The sequence below is a fragment of the Pyrus communis genome, chromosome 1 (assembly GCF_963583255.1).
Source record: "Pyrus communis chromosome 1, drPyrComm1.1, whole genome shotgun sequence".
Lineage (NCBI taxonomy): Eukaryota > Viridiplantae > Streptophyta > Magnoliopsida > Rosales > Rosaceae > Pyrus > Pyrus communis.
In genome coordinates, this window is record NC_084803.1 from 27,090,363 (window position 1) to 27,111,465 (window position 21,103).

The window sequence follows — 21,103 nt, forward strand, 5'->3', positions numbered from 1 at the left end:
AATTTTGCTCAAATTCCAATTGAATACATTCCTTGCCATTCTCGTAGCTTGTAAAAGATCCATAAAGATATACCCTGTCTCCTGCTCTCTTGTATGATGAGCACAAAATGAAGCACCTTTCTCCTAATCCAAACCTAATTAAGATGAATCTTAATTACAATAAAATAAAACCTAGAGAGAGAGAGAGGGTTGATTCACTTTCCCACAGTCTACGTCTCCATCTCTGTCTTTAATGGCGACGAGGACGGCGTTGTTCAATTCCGCAAACGCCATCGAATTCGGGGCGTTGTTCTTCTCTCAAACTCCTCCTCCTCCTTTTATTACGTGCGCAAATCCCGAGGCCTTCTCTGAATCCTCTTCTTCTTCGTCTTCGTTTCTCAGGTTCCCACTTTCAGCTTCCCACTCGCTTTTCGTTTTCCATTGTTTTCCCGGGAAGCTGAAGCATTGGAGTTTTTGTTTAATTGGGGTGCTGGCTGCTTCTTTGGATTTGACTTACATTTTCTGTTATCTGTTATGCAGTTTGAAATCCAAATTTTATTTTATCATATTTTGTTTCCCTCTGATTTTTTCGTGGATCTGTTTGGGATTGTAGCAATGGCGGTTCAGATTTGGAAATTGTTTTCTCATTTGTGTTCTGGGTTATATTATTGTATTGAATTCATGGTTCTTTTGTGTAGAAATTCAAATCTGGGATCAATTTGGAAATTTAATTGCTTTTTCTGTGGTTAATTTGAAAATTGCTGATTTTAGTATTCATGGTGTGTAATATGATGCCCTAATACTGCACAGATAACGATTCGGGCGGGCGGATTGATTTATGAAGACTAAGTAAGCAGTGAAGAATCTGGTGATCAAGTAGGAGCTGTAGGTTAAAAATGGCTTCAGCAGGCAAAGCTGATCGGAAGGCTTCTCTTGATGCCGCGTCATGGTTGTTCAATGTCGTCACATCTGTTGGTATAATCATTGTCAATAAATCGTTGATGGCTACGCACGGTTTCAGTTTCGGTAAGTTTCTGTTGTCCTGTTTTGTTCGCTGAGTTTCTTCGGTTGCATTCCCCTATAAAATCAGTAATCAGTTTGATGCCTATTTTTTATTAACATCTATCAAATTTCTGAGTGTTTTAGTTCTTAGAATCACATTGAAATGTCGTAAAGGACGCTTCTTTTTTCTTTTAAATATTGCTATGTTTTTTGAAGTCGTTATGAAAATGTTTATTCTTGGCTTTCGGGTTTCGGTTTGCCTCTTGTGAGTTGGTAAATTTTCTCACTTTGCTTTTTGGAAAATTACCTTTTTTAGTTTTCAAATTGTTATTGCTCCTCCTTTTCCGCCAATTAAATTTAAAGACGGAGGGAGTGTAACTAACCTCGAAGCCATACTCTACTCGATGAATATAGATCACAGGATTGGGGGAGTTTATTGACATAGCTTATAATGGTCGATTGATAACTAGATATTGGAAGGTGGAATTAAACTTTGCACCGTTTTATGATTGGTGTGTGGAGAAGGATCTATTTGATCTTGGATATAAACAAAACCTCTATGACTTAAAGATGGTCCTGAAACTCATTGCATAAAGTTGACTAAAGAGGACACATATTTTTCTTTGAAATGTTAATTCTACTTAATGATTTAGGTTCTAATAGTTATAAACTTAATGATTTAGGTTCTAATAGTTATAACTGAAAGGTGGTGCAGAAAAGGAAAACGAAAATGCATAGATTTTCCAATTCACTGTAAATTGTAGGCTTTAACCCTGTAATGATCTTCCTCAGATTTGTTCTAGTCTCTAGGCCCCTTGTTCTTGTTGGTAGCAAGAGTCGAAACGTGGGGATGATGGTGAAACATTTTGGCATGGTAAACAAGATGGATTGATGGTGGTGATGATAAGATTGGAACTGCTTCTTTTGAGTGTACGTTTCTTATTAGATTTAACCATTCTCTAAGAAGTGGGGAGTTATGAGAAGGGAAGAATTATGCAAATAAGTCGGTAGGACCCTAATTGCCATCAAACCAGTTTTATTAAAGTTTCGTTCTAGTCTAGTTGCAAGGTAGCCCAAAATTTCTCAAAGAAGAATCACACAACCACGCGGTGGGTGCAGAAAGAACTATTCTCTTCTGCTAAATAATTCTCGAAGAGGAGCTTGACTTTTGTGCACCTAAGGTCCAGTCCGCAATTAGAATAAAGTCCTCTAAATTGTATTTTGGCCATATTTCTTTTCCTTAAGGAGAAATTACAAGTCTACAAGCGTGTCCGGATATAAATATATTCATAAATATAATATTATTTGAGTGATATTACCTGAGTAGTGTGCATGACATATTCTTAACATGTCATCGACATGGCACGTCTAGTAGTGTGGATGGTTCATAATCTTACAAAGGTGGAGCCAAGATTGTTCCTAAGGAAACCAACTTTAAATAATAAACAGTGATACTGAAATTTAAGGTGCCAAAACAATAAACTCATCTATATATGCAATGCAATCATTATAATTACTGCAATTTTGATATCTCATCTGTTACCATTCCAAAATCAGAATCCGAATGAGAATGTGAAATAAAAAGTAATGGCAATTTGACACAATAATGAGATAGGGATAACGAACAGGGAAAGATTTTAAGAAGCTGGGCTTAGATAGGAGGATAAATTAAGTAAAAATTGAGGCATTAAGTGGCACACATGGATCAAGGGTAAGAAAAGAGAGTCCAAGGGTGAGGGCTCAGAAGGGTCAGCTCTAATATAAAATCAAATAAATTAAGATACAGTACGAATGAACACAAAATTGGCAAAATGTGAGAAGGTTCAGGTGACACATTAGGGCCTTGAATGGCTCTGCATATGTAATCTAACACACTGCTGCTTTAAAAGAAAAAGAAGATTTTATTTTGGGAAACTGTAGCAGAAGATTTTCATCGATCTTGACATTTTTCTCTACATAATGCAGCAACAACATTAACGGGTCTGCATTTTGCCACAACAACCTTACTGACCGTTGTTCTTAAATGGCTGGGATATATCCAGCCCTCTCAACTACCGTTACCTGATCTATTGAAATTTGTTTTATTTGCAAATTTCTCCATAGTCGGAATGAATGTGAGTTTAATGTGGAACTCTGTGGGATTCTATCAGGTTAGTGTTGGTAAACTAGTGAATACTACATTTTTTTTTTTTTTTCGTGATATAGATTTGAAAAATTAACATGGTTTTGTTTTCAAACATTATTGTCAGATCGCAAAGCTGACTATGATCCCAGTATCATGTTTTCTTGAAGTTGTCTTGGACAATGTGCGTTACTCAAGGGGCACAAAGCTGAGCATAACATTGGTTCTCCTGGGTGTTGCAGTTTGTACTGTTACTGATGTCAGTGTCAATGCCAAGGGCTTTATAGCTGCTTTAGTAGCAGTTTGGAGCACTGCCCTTCAACAGCATGTAAGTACCTCTTAACTGAAACTCGTGATCTTATATAGATACAGTAGGACCACGATGGAATGGGTTATGGTCGTTAAGCGAGTCCTGGTCTCCTGAGGCTCGACATATGAAGTTTCAACTCAATTGATGTTTCCATCTATTATTTTTAAAATGCATCCACTTAAGAAATCTTCAAGTTGTTTAACCGGCTAACCTTAATCAATAGCCATATTATTTCTAAATGGGTTGGGGCTGTGCAATGTTGAGTGTCCAGATCAGTTTGTGTATAGGATGTGTTCTTAGATGTGGATTGACTAATTTTGGTCAACTCCAAGCCCCACTTTAGCCATTTTTATTCTGTTTGTCCCTTGCCTTGCAACATTGTTCACTATCTGAGTTTGTGCAGTATGTACACTCTCTTCAACGGAAGTATTCTCTTGGGTCGTTCAACTTATTGGGACATACTGCACCGGTACAGGCTGCATCTTTGCTGATATTAGGCCCCTTCTTGGACTACTGGTTGACAAATAAAACAGTTTACGCATACGACTATCATTTGATATCCACGGTAAGTTATATATGATAATCTTATTATTGATAGATACAAATTTATCATAGTGGGGCCCAATTACTTAATGTTTCAGTACCCCTTATATGAATAATATTCTTCATTATTCATGCTCAGTTGCATGTGCTCTGAATGTTAGGCCCACATCTTCTCTTGTGACTGCATCTCGCAGCATGTTCATTATATTCAATATCATAGTTAACCCTTCAAAGTAGTTATTAGATTTATTTCTTTGTATTCCATGACAAGTTTGCACGATATTTATTAGATCCTTGGTTTCTCCAATGTATTATGTTGATTGTTGTTTCAATTGTGGTGTCAGGCTCTAATCGTGTGGTTGTGTTAGTAACGTCATGATATTTTTAAATGTGGGCAGCTCCTAATCTGGTGAGCCTTAAAATTTTTCTTGGCAAATTCCATAAGAGATTTATGGTGCCAAATCAATTAGGTTTGGAAAATTTATTTATCAGGAAAAGAAACCATATTTCCTCTCTCTGTATTGTATCAACCTGAAAAGGTGCCAATATGAGTGCACAAAACTCCATACTACTTCAAGCCAACAATAGTGCACACATAGGACTCCTTTGGACGTGCTTTTATAATGGTAGAAAGTGCTTTTAAAGAAATTGTTTTTGAGTTCCAAAAGTACTGAAGTGCTTTTCCAGGATTCCCTTAAGAGTTTTGCTAAGAATTGGTTGTAAAAACATTTTCACCAAAAACGCTTGCAAAGTCATTTTGAAAGAACTTCCAAACAAGTTTCAAAATACGTTTTTTGTGTGCAATAACTGTGCAAGATTTGCGGCATCTCTCATTTCTCTATTGATCTTATTGATGAATTTGTTCTTTTTCTCCCTATGAAATTGAATAAAAAGTTATCACTTCTCAAGTATAGTCAATTGATTTTCATGTTTCATGTAATCCACAGTTTCTTCGTTGTGATAATCTTTATAATATACAGGTGACTCTTTTTTCTGGTATTTTTTTTCCCCTCAATAGGCCCTGATTGACACTAATAGTCTTGGCTTTTAAGCAAACTTTAGTTAGACCATTATATGATAGGTCTTTTCAGACAAATAAAAATGGGTGGAGTTTGAAGCGGTTATTATGACATATGACTACCTGCATTTTGCTTACAGCTGAAATGACTTTGTCACTGCGGTTAATGATTTCAGCAGCTATTTGTTTTGTGCAGTCATTGATTGTCCTGTCTTGCACCATTGCGGTTGGAACCAACCTCAGCCAGTTCATCTGCATTGGTAGATTTACTGCTGTGTCGTTTCAAGTCCTTGGCCATATGAAGACAATCCTGGTCTTGATCTTAGGATTCATATTATTCGGGAAAGAGGGTCTCAATCATCAAGTAGTCATAGGTATGTTCATCGCAATATTGGGAATGATATGGTACGGCAATGCCTCGTCCAAGCCAGGAGGCAAGGAGCGTCTTCCAGGCAGCAAATCCCAAAAGAACGGTGGCTTATTATCAGAATCTTCTGATGTGGATGAGAAGGTCTAGAATTCAGTGACAGGTATGACAACAGTTGGAGGTAAATCGAAAGAAATAGAGAGCGCATTGTGGTCAGATGATTCGAGGAGTTTCTTGACAACGTTAAGCCAGATCTTTCGTCCCGCCGGTTATACAACATTTTTTGTTTTCACCATAGCTCATCATATTCATGTTGTTGAATTTACTCACACTGAAAGTTTCCATTGCATTGGATGGGTGTAAAAGTTCCCTCTTGGAAGTTTACCTTGTACCACAGTTATCTTTTTATAGTAATTTATTTGTTAAGTGAAATTCTGACCATCTCATGTTGTGAGGTAAATAATATGGGGAAAAGGATCCTCGTGGGATCTTTTTCTGGGAATCCTAGGGATTATGTGATCGTGACCGTTCATCGTACATCATGCAGTCAGAAATCATTTCAAAATTTAAAATTAAATATAAATAGTATTTAACGATTTTTGACCGCACGATATACGATGAACGGTCACGATCACGGGATCCTTAGGATCCCCAGGAAATGGATCCGGGGAGGATCCTTTACCAGAACGTGCATAAGACATTTTTTGAATTACGGCATGCTACGTGTAACATGCACGTTTTAAATGTATTTATATGCATAAATTGACAAAAGAAGAGTCAAATATTTGACGTAAATGAATAATCTTAGATCATGCTAGAAGAAAACCCTTGTAAATCAGTTAAAGCAGTAGAATTTACATAATAAAATCGGTTTTCATAGAATTTACATTAAGAATAGAGAAAATAATATTTAATAAACAATTGATTGAATTACATTATTGCTAGTCCATTGTGAGGCTAAACCTACCCCTTCCCTTTTAGTGTAGATAATATCTTTTGTTAAAAAAAAAAAATTCATTTGACAACTAATTTAATCACATTATTATCCGTGTGCGAATGACCTTTTTTTATAACTAGCATTACACGCCTCCTAAGATGTTTTGAACATGTTTAAAAATAGAGAAAATAATATTTAATAAACAATTAAATGAATAACATTATTACTAGCTCATTGTGAGGTTAATCCCACCCCCTCCCCCTTAGTGTAGATAATATCGTTTGTTAAACAAAAACAATCATTTGACAACTAATTTAATCACATTATTATCTGCGTGCAAAAGACATTTTTTTATAAAAGACATTACGCGACTCTTAAGATGTTTTGAACGTGTTTAAAAATAGAGAAAATAATATTTAATAAACAACTGATTGAATCACATTATTGCTAGCCTATTGTGAGGCTAAACCCATCATCTTCCCCTTAGTGTAGATAATATCGTTTGTTAAAAAAAAAAAAACAATCATTTGATAACTAATTTAATGCATTTTAATCACATTATTATCCGCTTGCGAAAAACCTTCTTTATAATCGGTTTTACACGCCTTTTAATATGTTTTGAACGTGTTTAAAAATAGAGAAAATAATATTTAATAACAACTGATTGAATCACATTATTACTAGCCCATTGTGAGGCTAAGCTCATCTTTCCCCTTAGTGTAGATAATATCGTTTGGTAAAAAAAAAGAAATAAATAAATAAATAGAAAATCATTTGACAGCTAATTTAATCACATTATTATTCGCATGTGAAAAACTTTTTTTTATAGCCGGCATTACACGACTCTTAAGATGTTTTGAACGTGCTTAAAATGGAGAAAATAATATTTAATAAACAATTGATTGAATCACATTGTTGTTGGCCATTGTGAGGCTAAGCCCACCTATCTCCCTTAGTGTAGATAATATCGTTTTTAAAAAAAATAATCATTTGACAACTAATTTAATCATATTATTATCTGTGTGCGTATGATCTTTTTTATAATCGGCATTACATGCCTCTTAAGATGTTTTGAACATGTTTAAAATAGATAAATTGAATTACATTATTGCTAGCCTATTGTGAGGTAATAGTGACACGCCCCGACCTGGGATGTCCACTAGGAATCCAAATCGAGCTGCGTTGGCCAACACTTGGAAGGTGACGAAGCCATAAAGTGTATGGATGTGGAAGATGTGAATAAATTTAAACCTAAAAGTGCCTAAATACAAGAGGGCGTGGTGAGCGAGTATGAACCCATTTCACATGTGATGACAGATCATAAGTACAGTACAATAAAATAATGTGAGAATTATACCATCAATGATAATCGCCTACACAAGATTTGCCAATAATCCTTGTTGGTACAAAAACTCTGCTACTAACACCTGGAGGGGCGAAAAACAAGGGTGAGTGGGCCTAAAAAATAAAGTTTTAATAAAAACCTTTTGAAAGCGTTATAACCCTTTGCCGTAAAACCAATATAGTTTTCAGAAAATAATACTACAACGTAGGTATAAAAACCAATGCACAAGAGCAGCGAAAACTAAAGTATGCCGTGTCATAATATCTCAGCAAAAATAAATGTAAGCCAGGTGTGAAACCAATATAAAATAGTATGCCAGTCAAAGTCACCTAACGTGACCTGTAAGATTGGACCTGTAGCTCATCAATCTAGGCTAGCACACGAGTTGGAGTCACCTAGTGTGACTTGTACAACAGGCTGGGTATAAATATGTACGCTCAAGTGCTACGATTACGTGAAAGCTGTGAGATAAATCGTAGGTCACCTACAAGTTGAAACCACCTATTGTGGTTTGTACGACAGACTGGCACCAGGCTTGGATCCAAGGTTAGCGTGTGGTGCGGGAGGTGAACAATCACGTGAAGGCTGGCCCTAACCTCAAGCGGGAGCACTAATACCAGGGTGCAGCCATGATGAGCTCTAAATAAATGTGTGCATACCAATGCAATATAACCTATTCAATCACATAATAATCACCTGAAGCTTACGTGAGTCTCCGCAACATCACACAATACAATTCACAAGTGTAACAATGCAATATTTAAAATGTAACTTATTTACGACATGGCAAGCAAAGCTGATGTGATAGAAACTAACACACAAATTAAACCATTTTTAGACAATTGTAGTATACGTAAGTAGGGATTGTTCTAGGCCGGGAATTAGAATGGATGCTAATCAACACAAACTCGACTTAAAAACACAAAACTAGACTCTAATGACTCAAAATTGACCAAACTAACTCAAAACAGCACAAAACAAACAAATTGACTCAAAACAGGAACTAAAGGGTGATTTGGACAAATTCTAGACTTAACTTGACTCAAAATACTAATGGTTTGGATGAAATTTAAAACTAAAACTAAGTAACTTGTAGAAAACAAACTAATTGATACTAAATTGAGGTGAATGAATGGGGTGAAAGGCTAGCTAGAGGGTCATTCTCCACACATAACACATATGCATACAAATCGATTTCCAGTTATTCTTCCTATAAACCATGAATGACAATGCCCCAAGTTAACCGTGAACTGCACAAACTAACTCTCCGATTTTCCTAAATTCATTGAATTGGAATCAGCGACGCAACCAAATTATTCTTATCAAGTTCCCTATATGAACTGCATAATAGAGATACATATCAAAGATCATTAAGTTCTGTGAAAATCATAAGCATTGACATGACATTTGTAACTATGAACTGCATGATACTCTTGTCAGGAATTTACTTAACGCAATCGTGACTAGCAACCTCCACTACTTGTAAATATGAGTTCATAGCTATTAGGTGAAACTCCCTTATATTTTAGCATCAAATTCATGCATGCAAACTAAGTGGGCCCCTTTAATCAACACACAAGAATAAGTTATCAATCAAGTAGTTAAGTAAATTGCATTCACGATTTATGAAAAAATAACTGGATATAATCAATTCATATCACATATATGTTCATGGCTTTGAATTCACCTCTAGCTAAAACGAAATTAGTTCCACATGTTCATCATAATTGAAAACCAAATTAAAATAAACATTGAACTAAAACTAAGGATAGAATACACCTAGAAACGCTCCAGCAATCCAAATGTCTTGAATGGCAGGCACGACTCCAAGCTTCTTCTTCTCCTTACTTGCCAAGCTGCAGCATAAGTGTGTTTTTCTGATTTTCAGGCTCTTGTGTATGGTGATCTGAATGGTGCAGCATTGTGGTGTATTTATAGGTTGAGGGCACACGGCACAAGGTAGTTTTGAAGAAGGATTTGGCACTCCAAAGGTTGTGTTGGAAAAGGATTGCACAACATAAACCAACAAGGACAAGGGATAAGGTATGCGGCACCCTTTTAGGAAAAGGTAAGGCCTTCTAGAAATCAGGTTTTTAGGTGTCCTAATATGAAAATAACTCCCCCTTACAATTGGAATTTAGGTACAATAGGATTAGGATAAGGTTAGGATAAGATAAGATAAGGTTTTGGATAATGTTCCTTCGTTTTAGATGATTCCTTATCTTCTATATCTTGAATTAATTTCTTCAACTCTTTAGCACATTCCTAGCCTCTTTTGACCTTCAAAAACATCCATCCACCTTGCTCCATGCATGTGCTATCCATTCCAAGCCCAAAACTGCTCTAAAATGCTCCAAATTGCCTTTTCTTGCCACTTTTGCCATTTGAACCTACAAAAGCTTAAAACACTCTAATAAATATAAACTAACTAAGTAAATGCAAGGAAATAGGCTTACAAAGTCGCATAAATATGGTCATATCAAATTCCCCCACACTTAGCTTTTGCTAGTCCCCAAGCAAAACAAAGAAACCAAAACACAACCTAAACCTTCCAACAATTGCCTCAGGGATTTCCAATGAAACATGACATGTTAAAAATCACCACTCCTACATATTTTAGCTCTCCTTACCCACGGGCTTATACTGAATCGCAGTAACCACTCACTAGCTCGCATTTAATCAATTAAAACAACATTTTGAATGTAGTAACATGCCTTAGAGAATCCACTCAATTCCTCACCGGATATACTCTCTATTTTCACACAGATTTTCTGACTACAGTCCCTATACTAAGTAATGTGAGAAGATTGAAGTAAACATGACTAACACTCACATATGTTATAACAAAGAAGGCACTTTCTGAAATTATTAATACAACATGTATATGATCTCATGAATGGAATGCCACTACTTAGAAATGAGAACCAGGGATACCATATGTTCATACCAATTTCAAACTCCACCTATTGAATCACATAACAATCAAGATAGAAATCTAAGGGTTGTAACAGGGCTAAGGTATTGGCTAACAAAGAATGGTTAAGGATACACAAAAGTTCTTAAAGTGATAGTAAGCAAAGTAATGAAATCAACACTTAGAATTCAACTTTTGAATGTAGCAACTAACTTCAAACACAAGGGAAAGATTCTTACACACTTAGGGCCGGATTCAAACTTTTGGACCATTTCTTCAAGAACCAATACTTGTGAGTTCATTCTCACTTATTTCTCAACTCTTTTCATTTCTTTTCTCAACTTTCTCTTCTTTTTTTTTTGTTTTTTTTTTCCTTTCTTCTTTCTCTTTTTCAAGTTTTTTTTTTTTCCGTGCCCTTTTCTTTCTTTGGCACACTAAACGTACAACCTTATAGATTTCCAATGAAAAACCTTCCCCCACACTTGTTTTTCTGCATAATGTTGATCAAAAGGAATTCCCTCTAAGTCATGCTCCACTATTCTTTAAGAACAAGGGTATGGATAGTCCTATTCTAGGCTAGGTAAGGATAATGTGGCTAACAAAGAAAATAGGTTAACTAAGGCTCAACGGGGTTAAACCTACAATACATATGCAAAGGGTAAGGCTTTTTGGCTCTGGTTTAACTAAACAACTTCATCTTGTTATTTGTTATGCACTCAATTTTATGCTTTGAATGAAATGGGTATGAGTTCTAGTATTTGGAACTAAAATGATGAAAAAGCATTCTAAGTAGCAACCAAGCAAAGAAATAATGAGATCATGCAACGACTTTAGAAAACAAAAACATCACAGATTAATAACTCTCCAAATAAAGTTTAGGCTTAAGTCTCTCAGGGTTGTAGCGTTAATTTGAGTTTCTTCCTTCAAGAATGTTACAAAAATTGATTTTTTTTCTCTTTGTGATTACAAGTTAATTCGTAAATGACAACTACATCTAAGCATTAACCAAAGAGCATATCAAACTTCCACCCATGTTTGTAACTTTCTTTAGCAGTCATGCAATTAAAAACCAAATCCTCGTCATTGTGTTGGAAGGTACCCTAAGACACAAACACTCAACAAAAACGACTCTTTCTGGTATTTTTTCAAACTTTTTTCGAAATTTTTTTTTGTTTTTTTTGTTTTATGACTTGAAAACACTTTAAAATAGTGAATAACAACATTAGTAGTGATAGGTGGTGAATTTTGAAAATAAGTCATGATAAACATCTATTTACCCCCCACACTCAAACCAAACATTGTCGTCAATGTTTCAAAAGTAGACTCACACGCAAACAATCAAACAACATAACTAACAAACATGACAATTATGGCAAGGTAAAAGCAATAAAGAGTAGGGTTAAGGAACGCAAATCTGGTTTTGGAGTCGGAGATTCCTAGATCTTCTTTATTTGAACACATGGGTTGCCTCCCAAGAAGTGCTTGCTTTAACGTCTTACAGCCGGATGATATCTCCTTTGAAGCTCCATTAGGGTCCATGGCATAGAGGGGTATTTCCTCCACGACATGCTCCTCAAAATACTCATGCATTGGATCTATGAACGGCAAAGGATAGTGATCCTTCCTAATTTTGGTGTTATGTTTCCAAAAGTCAACGAAACTATCCCACCACCTTGGATTCGATTGGGTACCTGCACCAAAGAAGGTAACAACCTATTAATTGAAATGGGAATTGGAATTGGAATAGGTGGCTCACCAATATACTGCGACGAAGGCTCAAAAGTAGCAGCACTGTCAACAAATTCACTAGGGATGCTCTCGGCCAGATTGGGTATTTTGAGGGCAGTGGCGTGTTCCTTGTGCTCCTCTCCAATTCCCTATTCGATGGTGGTTCTAGATACATCCTTCTTGATTGGTGCTGTTGAACGTTCCTGCCCTAAATTTTTAATCACATCTATGGCAAAACAAGAACGAACATCATTAGGATTCTTAACAGATTCAGAAACATTGAATTTAATCATATCGCCACCAAACTCCATCGTTAACGCTCCATTGGCCACATCAATCTTGGTTTGGGCTGTTTTCATGAAAGGTCATCCAAGTAAGATTGGTAATGTGGAGAATGGGTTGAATCTTCCATCTCAAGCACATAAAAATCAGCTGGAAAGATCAAATGGTTAACCTGCACCAAAACATCTTCCAAAACTCCTTTCGGATATGCATTAGAACGATCAGCTAGTTGGATAATAAATCCATCATTTTTAAGCTCTCCTAGATTCATAGATGCATAAACAAAATGGCATGACATTAATGGAAGCACCTAAATCTAGCATAGCATGTTCAAACCTTGTATTACCAATTACACAAGGGATAGTGAAACTACCTGGATCTTTGCATTTAGGTGGCAGCTTTCTTTGCAACATTGCAGAGACATTTTCACTTACATGTACCACCTGTTTCTCCAGAATTTGTTTCTTTGTTGTACAAAGCTTCTTAAAAAACTTAGCATACTTCGAAATTTGCTTTATCGCATCAAGGAGCAGGATATTGACTTGCATCTTCCTGAAGGTCTCTAAAATGTCTTTTTCATTAGCTTTGTTCCTAGATTGCATAAACCTGCCAGAGAAAGGCACATTTGGTGGAATAAGGTCAGAAGGAATTGAATTTGGACCTACCTTAGTTGAGTTGGATGGCATAGGGTGCTTAGGGTGTTGCGGCAAGGGGTGTTCTTTCCTTGTTATGGCTATTTCTTCTTGTTGCAGCAACTTTTCATCCTCATCTTGGGTTGATTTTGACGTTTTTGAACTTGTTCCAATCTCCTTGCCACTTCTTAACGTGATAGTGTTGGCGGTTTCAAAACCTTCATTTAGATCGACAATGGTTGAACTAGGTAGTTTGCCTTGTTCTCTAAACTGTCCTATGAATTCCGCCATCTGCCCAATTTTCTTCTTCACTTCGTCCATCTCTTTGGCTTGCTTTTGTAAACCCTGAGTCAAAAAAGTTAGTGCTTGAAGAATTTTATCATTATCTAATGACGAACCTGAATTTGGTTGGGCAGATTGTGGTGGGAGTTGTGGTGGTGCGAATGGCCTTTGATAGAGTCCCGGAGGTGGCTGTCTATATCTGCTTTGTTGATAAGTTTGTTGAGGTTCACTCCACTTCATATTTGGATACTCTCTCGAGCCGGGTTGTATGTGTTAGAAAACGGGTCATACCTTGGTTGATTTTGGCCTTGATAACCCATGGCATTGGCACTTTCCCATCCTCCATTCTCTATTAATTGAGGACATTAATCAGTGGGGTATCCTTGCATAGAGCATACGCTACAAGTACTTGTTCCTTGCATTTTGGATCCTTCAACAACCTGTGACACAAGAATAGTGAGATTAGCCAATTGAGATTGAATTTCGACCATTGAACTTACCTCATTAACTTGGTGTTCTCGTGGGGGGGGGGGGTCTCTCTATCCAACTTCTTCGTATTGTTGTGCATTCAAGGCTCAGTTCGCTATTAAGATCTTCGCTGCAATTGGTGTTTTGTCAACCAAGGCACCTTCTGCTGAAACATCAAGCATTTGTCTCTCAAGTGGAAGTAGTCCTTCATAGAAATATTGAATTAAAAGCTCTTTCTTCATTTGATGTTGTGGGCAGGATGCAACTAATGTCTTAAGACACTCATAGTACACTGGAAAGGATTCTCTCGGGCCTTGTTGAATTCCACTAATTTTCTTCCTCAAAAGAATGACTCTTGAAGTTGTGAAGAATTTCTCTAAGAATGCTTTCTTCATGCTTTCCCAAGAAGTAACGGTTCCAGGTGCTAGTTCATAGAGCCAATCTTTAACCTTGTCCATAAGAGAAAATGGAAAGGCTTTCATCTTCAAAATATTCCCATCCACGTTGATTGGTGTCATACTCGAACACACCACTTCAAATTCCTTAAGATGCTTGTTCGGATCTTCCATAGACAGCCCATGGTATTTGAGAATGTGATGCAGCAAACTAGACTTCAATTCAAATTTATCGGTCTTACCTTGAGCTGTCCTAGGGTGTTGAATGCAAAGAGGGACTACATTATCCAATCCCGAGGCTGACAGTTCCTTGATTGTTCAATTGTCCACAGCCATGTCTTGTTCCCCTTTCGAATCTGTCTCAATTTCAGCTTCAATTTCAAATTCGGAATTAGAACTAGGTGGATTGAATTCTGGCTGCTTCATTTTCCTTCTCAAAGTTTGTTCAAAATCGTCGTCAAACTCCAATATATGCTCACGAACAAGTTGAGAACTTTGAGTCATAAACTAGTACCTAAAACAAAGAAAACAAAACAAAATCAGAAACATAAAAGAAACACGAAAACATAAACAAAGGGGAAGATTAGCAATTTTGCTAATCCCCGGCAACGGCGCCAAAATTTGATGTGATAGAAACTAACACACAAATTAAACCCTTTTTAGACAATTGTAGTATACGTAAGTAAAGATTGTTCTAGGCCGGGGATTAGAAGGGATGCTAATCAACACAAACTAACTCAAAATAGCACAAAACAAACAAATTGACTCAAAACAGGAACTAAAGGGTGATTTGGACGAATTCTAGACTTAACTTGACTGAAAATACTAATGGGGACAGGTTTGAACGAATTTTAAAACTAAACTAAAATGACACAATGATGGGGGCTTGGTTTGGACGAAATTTAAAACTAAAACTAAGTAACTTGCAGAAAACAAACTAATTGATACTAAATTAAGGTGAATGAAGGGGGTGAAAGGCTAGCTAGAGGGTCCTTCTCCACACATGACACATATGCATACAAATCGATTTCCAGTTATTCTTCCTAGAAACCATGAATGACAATGCCCCAAGTTAACCATGACCTGCATAAATTAACTCTAAGATTTTCTTAAATTCATTGAATTGGACTTAGCGACGCAATCAAATTATTCTTATCAAGTTCCCTATATGAACGGCATAATAGAGATACATATCAAAGGTCATTAAGTTATGTGAAAATCATAAGCATTGACATGACATTCGTAACTATAAACTGCATGATACTCCTGCCAGGAATTTACTTAACGCGATCGTGACTAGCAACCTCCGCTACTTGTAAATATAAGTTCATAACTATTAGGTGAAACTCCCTTATATTTTAGCATCAAATTCATGCATGCAAACTAAGTGGGCCCCTTAATCAACACACAAGAATAAGTTATCAATCAAATAGTTAAGTAAATTGCATTCACGATTTATGAAACAATAACTAAATACAATCAATTCATATCACATATATGTTCATGGCTTTGAATTCACCTCTAGCTAAAACGAAATTAGTTCCACATGTTCATCATAATTGAAAACCAAATTAAAATAAACATTTAACTAAAACTAGCAATCCAAAGGTCTTGAATGGCAGGCATGGCTCCAAGCTTCTTCTTCTCCTTCCTTGCTAAGCTAGGCACAAATGTGTTTTTCTGATTTTCAAGCTCTTGTGTGTGGTGATCTGAATGGTGCGGCATTGTGGTGCATTTATAGGCTGAGGGTACACGACACAAGGTAGTTTTGGAGAAGGATTTGGCACTCCAAAGGTTGCGTTGGAAAAGGATTGCACAATATAAACCAACAAGGACAAGGGATAAGGTATGTGGCACCCTTTTAGGAAAAGGTAAGGCCTTCTAGAAATCAAGTTTTTAGATGTCCTAATATGAAAATAACTCCCCCTTGCAGCTGGAATTTAGGTACAATAGGATTAGGATAAGGTTAGGATAAGATAAGATAAGGTTTTGGATAATGTTTCGTCTCTTTAGCTGATTCCTTATCTTCTATGTCTTGAATTAATTTCTTCAACTCTTTAGCACATTCCTAGCCTCTTTTGATCTTCAAAAATGTCCATCAACTGAGTAAATGCAAGAAAATAGGCTAACAAAGTCGTATAAATATGCTCGTATCAAATTCCCCCACACTTAGCTTTTGCTAGTCCCCAAGCAAAACAAAGAAAACAAAACACAACCTCCTTTCCTTTCCCCCACACTTAGCTTTTGGAGATCATGGAATGTTTTCCAGGTGCTTGATGGCGGCGATTTAACGGAAAAACCAACGAAAATCAAGTCGGAATAATGTGGAACGGGTCGGGTTGACGGGGAGGAACCGGGTCAAGGGTGATCCGATGCTCCTCCACTATCTCCTTTCCCCTCCTTTCTTCTCTCCCCCATTGGTCACTCTCTTCTTTCCATTCTTTCTAATTGGGCGTCCCGCCCCTCATTTCGCTCCTTTATATTTCATCTCCACCGCCCATCTTTTCTTCCCTTTAATCTAGGCCACACATGTAGCTTTCCAGATTTTGCTCCAAAAATCCGGAGCATTCTAGAAAATAATAAATTTACAATTTTTCCCTACTTCATTCGTTAATAACTTCAAATTACGTTCCGTTTGCGTCCATGCGTTCGTAGCGACGAGTACTACGAGGATACACCAAGAAAATGGATCTTACATGACTCGACAAGGAGGTTAACAAAAGTCAATGCATTTGCCTCGAAGGGCATTTTCAAAATTTCACATTTTAAAGTTATAAAAACTGTAGTTTTTGGGGACGGGTCGTTACAACTAATTAAAAAAAGAAAACAAACAAACATATCACAAAAAAATTTGTTATTTGACAAATAATTTAATCACATTATTGCTAGCCTATTGTGAGGTACTAATTAAAAGAAAAAAAAAACAGCACAAAAGAACTAATTAAAATGATGAAGGCATTTTTTGAATCACTGCGTGCTACGCACGATTTACACATTTTATGTGACAACCCGTTCCAGATTTTCGAACCGTAGGGTTAAAATGACGATTTTGCCCTTAGCATGGTTGTTTCGTTGTGTGGTTGTTTTTGGGATTTTTGTTGGCAGGTTCTGGACCACACACACTCCCCCACACCTCTCTCACCCTTTCCTTGCCCTGCACCCTGTCCCGAGCCCTTTCTCTTTCCCATTTCTATTCCTATTTGTACGGACACACCCCAAAACCCTCCAAATCTTCACAGATCGAGGAAACAAAATACATATTCATCCTCGTGAGGTCCGTAGAAGTTCAACCATACCCATTTCAGGTAAGGATACCTTCGTTTTCACGTCGAACTCGGGATACCCCGATTTTGTCACTGTTCATGCACACGTTAATTATTGTGTTTTTGGGAATTTCAAGCTTGTAGGGAGCTTGGTGAGGTCCTTAGAGGCTCGGGGTGGTTCATTTGAAGGTTTTGGACGTCGGGATCATGAGTTACAAGCTTGGCCGGAGTTGGTGGTGTTTTCCCGGCGAGATTCCGTGTGTTTTAGCACTTAAAAGTGGTATGGATTTGGTCCTCTCGTTGTAAGCTTCATTTTGGTACCAATTTTGTGAAATTTGGTTGAAAAACGAAGAAGATATGAAGTTTTGAAATTTTCACTATTTTCCGGCGCCACCGACGGCGTTTGAGCCTCGCCGGAGAAGATGACGGAATATTTCATCAGTTTGAACGGAATATTCCGTCAGTTTGAACGAAATATTCCTAACGGCGTTAACGGAATCCGTTAAAATTAACGAAATATTCCTGACGCCGTTAACTGACACCGTCAGTGTGCCAGGCACGTGCCTTGGCCGGCGCGTGGGGGCGCGTGCGACGGTGGAAAATTTTTCTAAAAATATGGGGATGTTCCTGAGGTTGAGTAGATCACGTTGGTGTATTCATACACCCCATTTGAGCATTGTATGAGAAGTTATTTCATAAGGTTGGTTATGTGTTTTAAAATTAACGTTTTTATAGTTGTTTCGCATATAGGTGAGACCTATCCCGAGGACGAGCCCGGTCACTCGAGGCAAGGGGGTTACGACCCTTCTACATACCAGTGAGTGGGCTTTTGGTTTTTCGTATATACCTATATACTTATGTTTTTCCCAGAAATTGATTTGAAACATTATACGTTTATATGCCATGCTTATTGTTTGCCATTTATTTATGCATTATGAGTTGCATATGTCTATTTATGTTTGGTGCTGCGGACGCACAGGTAAGTGCCAGGTGAGTTATGATTTATGTTTACATTCAGTAGTGATTTGAGATGCATAGAGAGCTCATAACCTGCACCCCTGGTGTCAGTGCTCCCGCCCAGAGTTGGGCACAGTCCTTCACGTGATGTTCACCTCCTGCACCACACGCTCATCTTGGATCCAAGTTAAGTGCACAGTCCTGTCGTACAAACCACTTTAGGTGGTTCCGACTCGTAGGTGACCCGCGATTGTTCGCCCAGCCTTCACGTGATCGTAGCACTTGAGCGTACTTATATTACACCCAGTCCTGCCATACAGACCACTTTAGGTGGTTTCGACTCGTGTGCAGGTATAGTTAGTGAGTTGGAGATCTGAGCTCTAGATTCAGCCGTATAGGTCACGTTAGGTGACTCCGGCTGACAGATTACATGGCATTGGTTTTGACATTACCTGAGCACTTGCATTTATTCGAGGCATTTGGCATGGCATATTTTCCGAGCATGATTTATATATGTGTATATTATATTTTCTGGGAAGTATACAGGTTTTACGGCGAGGAGTTAGAACTTTGTTTATGAAATGGTTTTTGAAAAGCTTTGTTTTTGCCCACTTACGCTTTTGTTTTGCGCCCCTCCAAGTTCTAATTGGCTAGCACTTTTGGTGGCTCCCCTGAGGATTTCCCCGGCATATCTGACAGATTATTACCAGTGTAGGACCACCTTCGGGTGTGCTTTTGTAGTATCGTTTTCTCCCGGACTGCATTAGGTCTTCGTGCTCTGAACTTTGTTTTCACACTTACGCTTGCACATGTATGTTATCACTTTGTGTAAAGCTTAATTTTAATTATTCGTACTACTTTTATTATTATTTTATTAGCTTCCGCACTGTGCACATGGTTACGTCACTTCCACGTGACGGCCAGCATGCCCTGATCTCGATCGGGGTGTGTCATTTTAAATGTATTTATATGTGTAAATTGACAAAAGGAAAGTTAAATATTTGAAATAAATGAATAATCTTAGATCATGCTAGAACAAACCCCTCATAAACCAATTAAAACAGCTGAATCGGCATAATAAAATCGGTCGCTACGAAATTTACATTAAGAATAGAGAAAATAATATTTAATAAAGAAATGATTGAATCACATTATTGCTATCCCATTGTGAGGTTAAGTCCACCTTTTTTGCTCTTAGTGTAGATAATATCGTTTGTTAAAAAAAAAATCATTTGACAACTAATTTAATCACATTATTATCCGTGTGCGAAAAACCTTTTTTTATAACCAGCATTACACGACTCTTAAGATGTTTTGAACGTGTTTAAAAATAGAGAAAATAATATTTAATAAACAACTGAATGAATCACATTCTTGCTAGCCCATTGTGAGGCTAAGCCCACCCCCTCCTCCTTAGTGTATATAATATCGTTTGTTAAAAAAAAAAAAAATAGTCATTTGACAACTAATTTAATGTCATTTAATCACATTATTTGTAACATCCCACATCACCCAGGGGAGTGGATCCCATAAGCCTTATATGTATATTCTCATCTCTACCTAGCATGAGGCCTTTTGGGAGCTCACTAGCTTCGGGTTCTGTAGGAACTCCGAAGTTAAGCGAGTTCGGGGAAGAGCATTCTTTGGATGGGTGACCCACTGGGAAGTTCTCGTGTGAGTTCCCAGAAACAAAACCGTGAGGGCGTGGTCGGGGCCTAAAGTGGGCAATATCGTGCTACGGTGGAGTTGAGCCCGGGATGTGGTGGGGGTCGAGGCCCGGGATGTGACATTATTATCCGCGTGTGAAAGATTTTTTTTATACTTGGCATTACATGCCTCTTAAGATGTTTTGAACGTGTTTAAAAATAGAGAAAATAATATTTAATAAACAACTAATTGAATCATATTATTGCTAGCCCATTGTGAAGCTAAGCACACCCCTTCATCCTTAGTGTAGATAATATTGTTTGTTAAAAAAAAAAAAAACATTTGACAACTAATTTAATCACATTATTATCTGCGTGCTAAAGAATTTTTTTATAACCGGCATTACACGCCTCTTAAGATGTTTTGAATGTGTTTAAAATAGAGAAAATAATACTTAATAAACAACTTATTGAATTACATTATTGTTAGCCCATTGTGAGGCTAAGCCCACCCCCTCCCCCTTAGTATAGATAATATCGTTTGTTGAAAAAAAAAAAACAAACAATCATTTGACAACTAATTTAATCACATAATTATTCACGTGTAAATGACCTTTTTTTTATAACTGGCATTACATGCCTCTTAAGATGTTTTGAACGTATTTAAAAATAGGGAAATTGAATCTGGAATCCTAGAATGGCACCTTATATCTCTGCAAAGTGTAAAGGCATTCATATTATAAATCTTACTAGAACTGCTCGGTTTTTATCAGAAGCTTGTGATTTAGTTTTTTATTATTGATAGCCTATTGTGAGGTAATAATTAAAAAAAAACACAAAAAAAAAAATATTGTTAAAATGATGAAAATGCTTTTGCCTTATTTGGTGCATTATTTTGGAATACCTTTGAAGT

At 37.1% G+C, this 21,103-nt stretch overlaps 2 protein-coding genes across 3 annotated transcripts; one reads left to right on the forward strand and one right to left on the reverse strand.

The window, feature by feature from the left end:
- Window positions 1-58: 58 nt before the first annotated feature.
- LOC137736136 (UDP-rhamnose/UDP-galactose transporter 4-like) lies at window positions 59-5,779 on the forward strand. Of its 2 annotated transcripts, none has more exons than XM_068475470.1 (6): window positions 59-381; window positions 790-1,005; window positions 2,947-3,131; window positions 3,231-3,431; window positions 3,817-3,978; window positions 5,154-5,313. In XM_068475470.1, the coding sequence occupies exons 2-6, from the start codon at window positions 876-878 to the stop codon at window positions 5,175-5,177; spliced, it is 702 nt and encodes a 233-aa protein (XP_068331571.1). In that variant the 5' UTR covers window positions 59-381; window positions 790-875; the 3' UTR covers window positions 5,178-5,313. The 2 variants fall into 2 exon arrangements, with proteins under 2 accessions (XP_068331571.1, XP_068331566.1); XM_068475465.1 differs by having other exon boundaries at window positions 62-381; window positions 5,171-5,779.
- Window positions 5,780-12,620: 6,841 nt separating this feature from the next.
- Window positions 12,621-13,807, reverse strand: LOC137725477 (uncharacterized). Its single transcript, XM_068464181.1, has 4 exons — window positions 13,753-13,807; window positions 13,578-13,660; window positions 12,921-13,524; window positions 12,621-12,808 (listed from the first exon to the last, which is right to left on the reverse strand). Exons 1-4 carry the CDS (start codon window positions 13,805-13,807, stop codon window positions 12,621-12,623), a joined length of 930 nt encoding a protein of 309 aa, XP_068320282.1.
- Between the last annotated feature and the right edge of the window lie 7,296 nt (window positions 13,808-21,103).